Source organism: Dipteris shenzhenensis, chromosome 13, assembly GCF_047967505.1.
Source record: "Dipteris shenzhenensis isolate YYH24624 ecotype China chromosome 13, Dip_SZ_1.0, whole genome shotgun sequence".
NCBI classification, from domain to species: domain Eukaryota; kingdom Viridiplantae; phylum Streptophyta; class Polypodiopsida; order Gleicheniales; family Dipteridaceae; genus Dipteris; species Dipteris shenzhenensis.
In genome coordinates, this window is record NC_141608.1 from 56,283,613 (window position 1) to 56,295,197 (window position 11,585).

The window sequence follows — 11,585 nt, forward strand, 5'->3', positions numbered from 1 at the left end:
AAATCCTTTTATTAAATATTCATCAATATAAGACAAAAGAAACTTTTGATATACAAACTAATATGCAGGATCTATCAAAAGACTTATTTGAAGAACAACCAACAATAAAATATGGCAACATCAGACGAGGTACGTTTTCAATATTAAGCATTGTAGTATTTCTTCACATTAGTTTATATTCTAATTTATAATAGATTACTATTTTGCAGATCTTTAATCAATTCAAAAGTAAAGCCCGATTGGCTCAACAAGATCAAGAGAAATCAACAAAAAGAACAAAGAGACAAAATTATTTCTTGTATACAGCTCAAATGTGTCTCGCAAACATGGCTGGAAAGGAACCAAATGAATACATTTATGGATGAAGCACACTGCAAGATAGGAATTTTATGGAACATGAAGTACAACAATGGAAGGCAAAACATGGGGACAAAGAAATGAGAGCAAATGGTTAGTAACCCAATTTTATTTATAAAAATGATTAAAATTTAAATTTAAAAAATACAATAAATAACATATACATAATATCAATTCAAACATAATGCAGGTCTAATTAAGTACATAATTCGAAAAATCACAAAAGAGGACGATATCATTACTCCAATGATGTTGAGAACAGAAGCACAAGCTATAATAGATAAGCACTCAGAAGGAATTTCAGCTTATTGCCTTGAACTTCTACACTTTGGCTACAATGTAAGCTTAGCCGAACTCCTCAAAATAGATCGTAAGACTGAAAATGTCATACTAGCGGAGTTCAACAACATGTTCTAAAATAATTCATAAAATAAAGAAGTTCATGGCATTCATAAAATAATTCACATATGAACTATTATTAAAAAATGCTTATAAAAACGTCATGTTTCTAGTGATATATAACTCCATTTATAACAATTCCAATAATAACGACTTTTAGGTATACTAGATAAATTTTCATGTATTGTTACTCTTATAATAATATTATAGTGTATTTCAAAAAATTCTACTATTATAGTGCTCTTCTTCATATCATAATTAATTCTTCTCAAATTGCAAGTTTACATAAATCTATGTTCTAAATTCACTTTAACAATTAAGTCAAGATAGAAAATATTATTTAACAATTTTTACGAAATAGCACTAAATTCATTTATATATATTCTAGCTCAATACAGCTACCTGCCCAGATCTAGTTATGTATCGTATATCTCTCCCCACCCCTTGAGTGCCTTAATCACATCCTCGCGTGTGGATGTTTGAAAGTCTCATATCTCATATATCTGTGTATGTATCATATATCTGTGGGGTGTGTATGTATCATATATCTCTCCGCAGAGAAAAGAAAAAACATATACACACTATGTACCCAACCACCCCCACTTTCTCTCTCTCTCTCTTCCTCTCTCTCTCTCGCTCTCTCTCTCTCTCACGCACCCCTAGCCCACGCCACCTGTCTAGGTAGGGGAACTAACTTCTAAGTCGATGAAACAGAATCTATACACACACACAGACACACACATACACATAGAGTGTCAGATAAAGTAGGACGAGGTGACAGCCCCCAAGAAATACGCTTCATGCTCAACTACTGACCTACTCTGATTGCAGCAGGTGCAGTTGCGACGAGACTGCACACAACGATTTTGAAGGGCGGTGGTGCAGTGACTAGTTAGTTGGTTTTTCGTCTGTATCAGGCCTGGGTCGGGAGCATCGATTCGACTCACCATCCACACTATACGAAAGCCTATATGCCCAAAACCGAGCCTTTCTTCGTCCATGGGCTCCCCTCTGGAAGTTGGGTCGTGGATCATGACGCAGCACCGCACTTCGTAGGAAGTAGGAGCGCATGAAGCCCCCCCCCTCACCAGAAAGTGCTTTGCTTTCAGCTCACTTTTCGTACGTCGGCTCCTGTACACAATCATGTGGGCACTGCGTAGCTGTTCCGCGGTAGGACGGCCCAACAGAACCGCGATCAGGACATCAGCGTGTCAGCCGAAGCTTGCCTCCAAGAATATTACTGCAAGGCTTTCAGCAAAGTTGTCTCACAGATCGGTGTGGGAGGTTCTCTTGCGTGAGCTCTCGAGCTAGTTCTCCCTGAAGCCGCGTGAGTTGCTACTTTCTGTTACTGCGTTAGAAGACGCACGCTGCGACTTCGAAGCCCACAAGGAGGCGGGATTTGTGCCGTGGCATTCGTAGAGACTTAGCGAGGGTGGTGATTTGAGCACTTAGCTGCTTAGCGCTCCATCGCATACAACCATGGCTCAGTATCGTGTTACTGGACTCGTCTGGACGATGTTGAATCTGGTGGCATTCTTCTCATTCGCAAAGGTTGTATCTTCTACTCAATACACAGTCGGGGGATCGTCAGGGTGGAACACCGGGGTGAACTACGCTACGTGGGCTGCCAAAAACACTTATAAGGTTGGAGACTCTTTGGGTGAGTGAATTTCTTAAACTCTTTGGAAACATTGTTGCAGTTCTCGAGTTATCATCTCACAAACATCGTGCGTTGCAGAATTCCCATATTCCGCAGGAGCTCATTCGGTCTTACAAGTAAGCGAAGCAGATTATAGCGCCTGCAACACAGCGAATGCTATCTCATCAGAGAGCAGCGGAAACACCGTTGTGAAGCTGGCTACCGCACAAACATATTACTTCATCTGCGGAGTCGCTGGTCACTGCCAGCAAGGAATGCACCTTAGCGTTACTGTGACTTCAGGAACAGCCCCAAGCTCCCCCACTACCTCGCCCTCAACCCCCTCCACGCCCAGTACGCCGAGCACTGGATCATCATCGTCGTCTTCTTCTTCTGCTGCAACTGCTCGGATGGCACCGGGTGGATCTGCACTGTTTTTCAGTGCGGCGGCGATGTCTATTTTCTACATTTGCATGTCCATCTAGATGGGGCCTTAGTTCGGCTTCTGGGATCAATGCTTCCATTGTAGTGAGTTGAATATACATTCAGTCCGTTGTTATTGTTTGCAGCAGCTTACATTACCTGTAGTAGAGGTGATCCTGAATGACCAATATTGTAACTTCTTCAAATTTTGCCGTGATCATGTTACGGAATAAGAGGAAGCAGTTGTTTACCGTGCTCTATTTTGATTGTCTCACTCGAGCTTGCTTTGCTGTCAACCACACGAATTAAGCATTTAATGTGGAGGGGAAGACCGGTAAATAAGGATGCCTGTTTTACTCGTTTTTCCTTTGGAGGAGCATATTTTGGAATAAGAATAGTTGAGTAGGGGGACATATTTTGGAGGTATTTTCCTGAGTGCATGAGTGCATGACATAAGCATCCACGGAAAATGCGAGGGCTATAAAGAAATGTCACATGAATAGTAGAGAAATGTCACATCTTTAAGATGATTCTCAAGGGTACCTAGGGAAAATACGGGTGCTATTTCCCATGTTCCCCTGTATTTCCAGCATTAGCAATAGATCCAAAAGACAAACTTGGTGTAGATGAACTACTACTACCCACGGATCTAGACATTAGATGCACAATATGCTAAGCAAAAATAGCTTCTTGAGATTGATAGTTACTAGTTTCAATGCATGAACAAGTGGCCATGGAAATGGAAGTATTCTCAACAGTAATAGATTTTGGATAGGCGTAGGCAACTGAAAGTCCTAAAATTTCTAATCGTGACTTGTATGGTCGCATGGGGGTTATATTATATGAAAACTTTATGGAAGATTTGGAAATCTCTTAGAGACTAAAATTTATACATCTAGTCACAATCCCAGGTTGTTTACATCACCTATTCACATTAATTAATCACTCCATCATGCCCCTCATTCAGATTTATAATCTATGCTTAATTCATGTAATTCATGTAATTCTACCTCCCCTCCATGATCAGGCTCGCTGCATCTCCACTCCCGCTCTGGTGTGCTCAGCCTCTCCTGCCTCCCTCTCCCTCCCCTTCCTCTCCCCTATTCTTAGCCCTCCTTCTCCCTCCCCTCCCTCTCCCTCCACTCAGCCCTCCCCTCCTATTCCTCTTTCTTCACGGGAGGCTTTCACAACCCCCCTTCTCCTCAACCTTTCGCCCTTTAGGCTGGCCTGCTCTTAGTAGCCTTTGGGGAGCAGAAGCTTTTGGAGAATAGAAGCTTCTCCAAGAAGCTCCCTTTTCTTGAATCTTCCTACTGCAATGATAACCAGCTTGTCCCCCTCCCTCAATTAAATGCACATAGTAGTCACATACCTTATGTTAATCGAGCATCGTAGCTCCCCCCAAAACATGAACAAATTAACTAATGGAACATTTCTTCTCGATGGGATTCACAATCCCAGGTTGTTTACATAGATAAAGGGAAGAAAAGGAGGTCATAGATTAAATAGGTGGAATAGGTCAGATAGGTTATACCTAGGTTGAATAGGTTAGAGGTCAAGTTAATTAATTAATTTTTTAAAGAAATGCAAAAGTTAAACTAATGAAATGCATAGGCCAAAAATTAAAGAACCCTCTTACAATAAAAAAATAAAAAATAAAAAAAATAAAGAACCTGGAACGCTGCCTTTCCCGCTCACCTTCGTCGCTGTCGCACGCCCCTCAGGCTGTGTGGTCCGTGCCAATCCTAGGACCCCAGACTCCTCACTGCCCTGGCGGCCTCAATTTGACAACGATCGGAAAATCGCCACGAACGGTGCTCGTTCTCTGCGCCTTCAGCTGCTCCAACGCTGCTCCAACTGTCTCCATTCACTGCAGAGAAGCCGCCCGTGTCTCCATTCACTACAGAGAAGCCGCCCACATTAACGCTAAGGTACATCACTCCTTACGCTAAGGTACATCACTCCTTCCCCCATTACCCCCTTCCTCTGCTCTTTCCCCCTCCTCACTGCCGTGGCGGCCTCAATTCTGCTGCAGCGTGGGACGGCAGTCCTCGCTCATTTCCCTCAATTCTCCGGAGTCCGTGCAACTTTGCACTACTGCAGGGCCCAGGCGCCTTGATCTTTCACCAGTGTCAGAACTCCCTTCATCCTCCAGTCAAAATTCTATTTGCCAGTCGCGCCCATCAAAGAAAATGCCTAAAAGCAGGAAATGCGAGGGCTAGCCTTGTCCAGATCTTGAATCAACGGCTCTAAAGCCGGTCCCTGCTTTGGGAATCTTTGGACGTAGTTTGAGGAGTGCGCGACCGCCGCTGATCCACTGGCGTCAACTGACAAGATGCTTAAGCTTTCCTGGCGCTGCTTTTTGAAATAGTTTCTAGCAGAAATACGGTTGAAAGAGCTGTCCAATGTCTACTGACTGAACAGAGCCAGGAGCAGCACGGACGGGTAGATGAAGGACTGCACAGCGTTTCCAAAGGTACGAAACTTTCCTCTCGTCCAAAAGATGCGGGGCAGCGGGTGTATTCATCGCTTGTATTCCTCGCTTTCATCTGAAACTCTGAATCGTCTCTGTTGGTGACTCCTCAAACTGCGTTCTGTCGAGAGAGAGGATGACACTATGAAGACTCGGATTCCATGCGAAATTGCGTGATTTTTTGAATTTCATGAGCTCCGTTCATCAATCTCTGTGCAGCATGAAGGCAGAGGGAAGAGTGCGGTACAAGAACTCTACACGCTGCAAAAGGTTAGGCACATTCATGAAATTTAAAATAATGATTTGAAACTACTAAATAATTCAAAATTTGAAATATAGCTTTTCCCGCCATTGTTCCCTTTTGAATTTTGGCTCTATAGAGTGGCAGTTGTGCCATTCTCTCCAATATTAAATTCAAATTCAAATTCATATTGATATTTTTAATTTAAAATTGTAGTTCAAATATATAAATTATGTTTGAAATTGTATTTCAAAACCTAAATTCTAGTTTTCAAATTTTGATTTCAATTAAACTTCAATCTCAATCTTGATTTTCATGCCTAAATGGAAAATTTAGAGATTGAAATTCAAATTTTAAATGAAGAATGCCATTCTTCAAGACCTCATAAGAAGTCCTTGAGAGTGGGACTAGTGCCAATATCCCTTGAGATAAATAAAATTTGATAATTTGAAAATTTTTAGTTATAAATTGAAAGACTTGAAACAATAATCAAGATTTAGGAGTAAGATTTGGTACCAATCCCATTCTAAAATTAAAAAATCTAAAAAAAAAAATCTAAAGATTGGCAAAAATGGGAAAGCTTTAGTAAAAGGATTATGTCTCCCACTGCTATAGTGGCACAAAATGTGTAGGGTAGCTTATGGCAAGATACTCATCTTTCATATGCCATTCTACAAGTATAGAGTAAATTCATCTTTGAAATGTATAGGGTAGATTAGGGAAATTCAACTTTCCTCCTATGTAGTGATCATAGTCTCTCTTGTGTAGAGATCATATGGCTTTGTGTCAATCTTCATGTCACTTTGTGGAGAATGCCACCAATGGAGAATGGCAGTGTTGCCAATATCATACCAAGACTTGAAAAATGGCCCTAGGAATCCTATACGCACATGTACATTGGCACTTGTGCCATTATCCTACTACCAATAAAATCAGTGGAATGCCAATCTACATGTTGAGTTTGTGTAGATTGCCACCAGTGGAGAATGGCAGTGATGCCAATCTCATGCTGGGACCTAGAAAATGGCACTGAGAACCCCAAACTCACATGTGGATTGGAACCTAGTGCCATTCTCCTATGATCACTGGAATACCCCTCCTAGAATATTAGGGTAAACATTTCTACCAGTGGAAATGGTAGTGGTGCCAATCTCTTATTGAGCCCTAGAAAATGGCACTGAGAAGCCTAAACTCACATGTGCATTCTTCTATTTTCCACTGGTGGAGAATGGCAAAGGTGCCATCCTCCAAAACACCAATGGAAAATGGTAGTGGTGCCAATCTCAAGATGGAACCTAGAAAGTAGCACTATAAACCCTAACCTTACATGTAGATTGGCTCCTGTGCCATTCTCCTAGTGCCAATATGATCACTGGAATGCCACTACCCTATTGATTACATGACATTGCACATTGGAGACTTGCAAAAAATTGAAATTCATATTTGAAATTCCATTCTCTCAGTGATATCTGATCAATACATAGGGCATAATATAGCAAAAAATGTGAAATTCAGCTTTTCAATGCAATTCTCCCACTGCTATAGTGGCACAAAACACTTGATTTCCCAGAAGCCGTGTCAATCTATGTTGATTGGGTGATTAGTTCAATAGAGGGTAACAAGTCTACATTGCAGTTTTGTTTTCCTTGGACAGTTATTCAGGTGAACATGGAGATGGAGCGGGAGAACTTTCTAACATGTCATTCCAAGGGACGGCTTCCAATCAGCTTGTGCATGCTTGACACCTTAGAGGGCAGATTTGATCAATTACAATGGAGCATAACGTACTTGATATGGTAGGAAAGCTACAAAATTATGCAAACGAGAGCCTTCATTTCTTTGCTATATGGTCTCAGCAAGGATGCTACACTTATAGTAAGACAAGGATAAATAGGCCCAACAAGGTTGGTGTTGAGGCAATGTTTAAACCCTTAGCAGAAATCTCAAAGGCATTTGGATGCCCAGATTGACATATGCTCAGAAAGGCAAAGCAATACAAGTGGAAACCACCAATTATGCTCTTATTGACTACCATCATGGCTACAAAAGAGCCAGTGTACTTTGAAGATGCAGTAGACAAGCTAGAATGGCAAACTGCTATGAATGAAGAAATGGATGCTTTGTATAAGAATAATACTTGGGAATTATGCGACCTTCCACTATGAAAGAAGGCCATAGCAAACAAATGGGTATACAAAGTGAAGTACAATCCAAATGGTAGTAATCAAAGATACAAAGCCAAACTAGTTGCAAAAGGATTTACACAACAATATGGTCAGGACTATGATGAGACTTATGCTCCAGTAGCAAAGATGGATTCCATACGGTTCTCGATATCACTAGTGACACTCAGCAGATGGAATGTGTATCAGCTCAATGTCAAGAATGCATTTCTCAATGGTTATCTAGATGAGGAAGTCTACATGCAACAACCAGCAGGTTATGTAGAACCAGGAAAGGAGAATAAGGTATGCCATCTCAAGAAAAGTCTCTATGGCTAACACAAGCACCCAGAAGTTGGTACAACAGAATTGACAAGTATTTTGCTGATCTGGGATACATGAAATCCAATGCAGATCATACTCTCTACTACAAAGTCCAAGGGGAAGACATTACTATTGCACTTTTGTATGTAGATGATCTGATTGTGATAGAAGCAAAAATAGCTTCATCAAAAAACTAAAACAAGACTTATCTGCAGAGTTTAACATGAAAGATCTTGGACTTATGCACTATTGTCTTGGAATTGAGTTCTGGAGAGATTCAGATAGCACATTCATGAGTCAGCTCAAGTATGTTGAGGACAGTCTCTTGAAGAAGTTTCATATAGTAGATTGCAAGATTGCAGCCACTCCCATGGAACATAGTTTGAAACTTACAAAAGATTCAGAAAAGCCTACAGTCAATGACAGATACTACAGGTAGCTCATCAAATCTCTTATATATCTAGCTATCACTCGACCAGATATTTGTTATGCAGTAAGCTCACTAGCACAGTTTATAGCAGATCCAAAACAGTCTCACTGGAATGCAGCCAAAAGAGCCTTGAGATACATTAGAGATACAAGATAGTTTGGGATAGAATATAGAGGAAGTCATCCACGGTTGCATGGATACTATGACAGTGACTATGCCGGAGATCATGAGACCAGGAGATTGACACAGGGATATGCATTTTTCCTTGGTCAAGGTGCCATGATACTAACTATTTCTTTGTCTTCGACTGAAGCAGAATATAGAGCACTCACTACAGGTGCATGTGAGGCTATATGGCTTAAAAGACTATTGTCAGAAATAGATTACTTTGATGAGTCAAAGCCAACAACAATATACTGCGATAATCAATCGGCTCAAGCATTGGCCAAGAATCCAGTATATCACTCCAGGACAAAGCACATTGATGTCAGAGAGCACTTCATCAAAGAAAGAGTGTTACTTGGTGACATCACACTGTAACATTGTGATAGCAAAGAGAATGTTGTAGACATCTTTACCAACCACTCGGTAAAGAGCTTTTCGAGAAACACCGATTAGCTCTTGGTTTGACGCAAAGGAAGGACATTCCCATTAAAGGGGTGTGATGGAATGTAATGCTTAGTCCTTCTTTGATTCCCCAAAATCATCATCTTGAGGGAAGGCTTACTTCATGATGTTGATCTTGAGGGAAGGTGTTGAGAGTTCACGCTCAACATCGGGTGATCACGTGTGCATAGCACCATCATGTGATCATATGTGCATAGCACTAACCTTATAGAGTGCTATAAAGGAAAGGGTTAGATCCGCTAACCCTAACCGTAATGGGTTTGTATATATTCTATTTTTTCAACTAAATCTAGTGTACAGTTAGTCATTTGTGGTGTGCTCTCTAGCTGTGCCCTCTCTCCTCATCTCCACCCTTCTCCTCTCCCCTCTTCATATCTTGAGGGAAGGTGTTGAGAGTTCACGTGATCACACGATGTTGAGCGTGAACTCTCAACACCTTCCCTCAAGATCAACATCATGAAGTAGGCCTTCCCTCAAGATGATGATTTTGGGGAATCAAAGAAGGACTGAGCATTATATTCCATCAGACGGTGTCTTTCAAACACAAGCCTTAGATACTTGAGGTGATCATCCCAATTGGAATGAACACACAAGTCATCTAGGAAAACCTCTAGGAAGTCCCTCAGATATTCATTGAAGGCCGTGATCATTTGCCTTTGGAATGTTGATAAGAGATTGGTGAGCCCAGAAAGCATCACCTTGGAAGCATAGTCTCACCATTCCATGGTGGCAAATCTATTTTTATGCTAATCTTGCGGTGCTATAGACACTTAGTTGTATCTAGAGGACCCATCTAATAAGCTATATGCCTCCTTACTATAGCAACTTTCTCTAGGACATGCTCCGTAAAGGGAAGTGAATAGTGGTCTTTACGATTCACAGCATTTACCTTTTTTAGATCACATACTCTAATCTTGCCATTCTTTTTCAGCACTATGACAATGGGAGATACCCATTCCATATGCTCAATCTATTGGATCATTGCCGCATCAATTTGATATCATCCATCATGGGAATGGTGTGTTGTACAACCTCTAGCATGTCAATGTACTTCCAAGCAAAAGATCATGAAATTCATGCAGTAGAGCAAGTAGCACTTGTTCTTCCTCATGGGTCAGGTCGGGCTAATATAGACCGGTTTAGGGTCTTTGCCTTCTGAGGCCAAGTTCACTTCCTTGACCTTAGCTGGGCCATCATATCCCTAATGTTTCCTTTCCTCTATAGTTCATTTGGCTTGCTCAAGAAGTATCTTGCGGTCCTGGACTGTATAAGATTTGAAGTGCTTGGGGCATACTATTTGAGACTATCTCATCCACCTTTTCTAGGGTAGGCAAGGGTTTGGGGGTTCTTTTGAGAACCTGATGGTTTGGGTGGATGGTATTCATACCCTTGTTAGTACTGAGCCTTTGCTCAAATATCTCCTAGCACTCACGGACTAGTTGCTATGCCTTTGCAAGGCATTGCTTCTCGATAGCAGGGCAGGGTATTCGTTATGACTGACTGGACCCATCGTACTTCCCTTTTCCGAATATCATACTCAATGAAGGAAACACTCCATCAAGCTTATTGTTCATGCATTCCCAAGTTCATGATCTTTACTTTGTATGCTCATACCCTTAAAAATGGCAGTCTCCACTTGAGCTCCTATCTCTAAATCTCATACTTTTAACACTACATCTGCTACTAAAGTAGTTTGATAACTATCACCTAGATGTAGGCATACCTCGATGATATGAGAGGCATGGCTCTATCAATGTTTCTCTTTTTGTTTAAACACAGTTACCTTTGTTGTGAGCAACTATTACTATATGTAGCACTTCTCTTTTTTGTTTAGGATGGCTACTTTTTCCTTATTCCATACATACTATAATTGAATAACTATTACTATAAGTAGTTGCTTTCTTTTGAGCTAGTCTATAGTCATATAATGATGTAGCTAGTGTGATGTATTTTACTTGATATCCATATGATGATTTGTTGAGGGATTCGCTAAATGGATATTTGCACGAATGATTCACCTTGTTGAAGGTTCAATGGTTTATGCTTAATAATCTTAGCTTTATTTCAAGTTCTCTACATTGGCCTGATAGCAATTGACCTCCATATGTTGACTGACATTTGAGATGTAGCCAAGCCATTCATGCTTGTTTTGTTGTGCATGCATCACATGTGGCACTTGGGGTGGACAAAATAAAGATCAATTCTTGATTGCAAGTTAGGGTAGTCTATTTTGTGCACATAAATTTTGTAGTTTTCTCTTTCATCTTGTACTCTGAGCCTTTTAATTCCATTAGCATAACTATGTAGTACTATATGCTAAGAATAAAGGTGTCCTTTTGCTTCTCATATCAATCCAAACACTTGAGACACCTAAATCTAACCTTGGTAGTGCATCTTCACTTATCTTAAACTCAAATTTGATGAGCAAGAAGTAGTTTTGAATAGGATACAATAATAAATAAGAAATTGGATCTCCCCACCCTATAGCACAGAGGAACTTGCAACTTTTGCAT

The 11,585-nt window shown here is 40.7% G+C and overlaps 1 protein-coding gene across 1 annotated transcript; it reads left to right on the top strand.

Moving 5' to 3' along the window:
* The first annotated feature begins 2,017 nt into the window (after nucleotides 1–2,017).
* LOC147895624 (Cupredoxin superfamily protein) lies at nucleotides 2,018–3,076 on the top strand. Its single transcript, XM_087384025.1, has 2 exons — nucleotides 2,018–2,416; nucleotides 2,495–3,076. The coding sequence occupies exons 1-2, from the start codon at nucleotides 2,236–2,238 to the stop codon at nucleotides 2,878–2,880; spliced, it is 567 nt and encodes a 188-aa protein (XP_087240151.1). The 5' UTR covers nucleotides 2,018–2,235; the 3' UTR covers nucleotides 2,881–3,076.
* The last annotated feature ends 8,509 nt before the right edge of the window (nucleotides 3,077–11,585 follow it).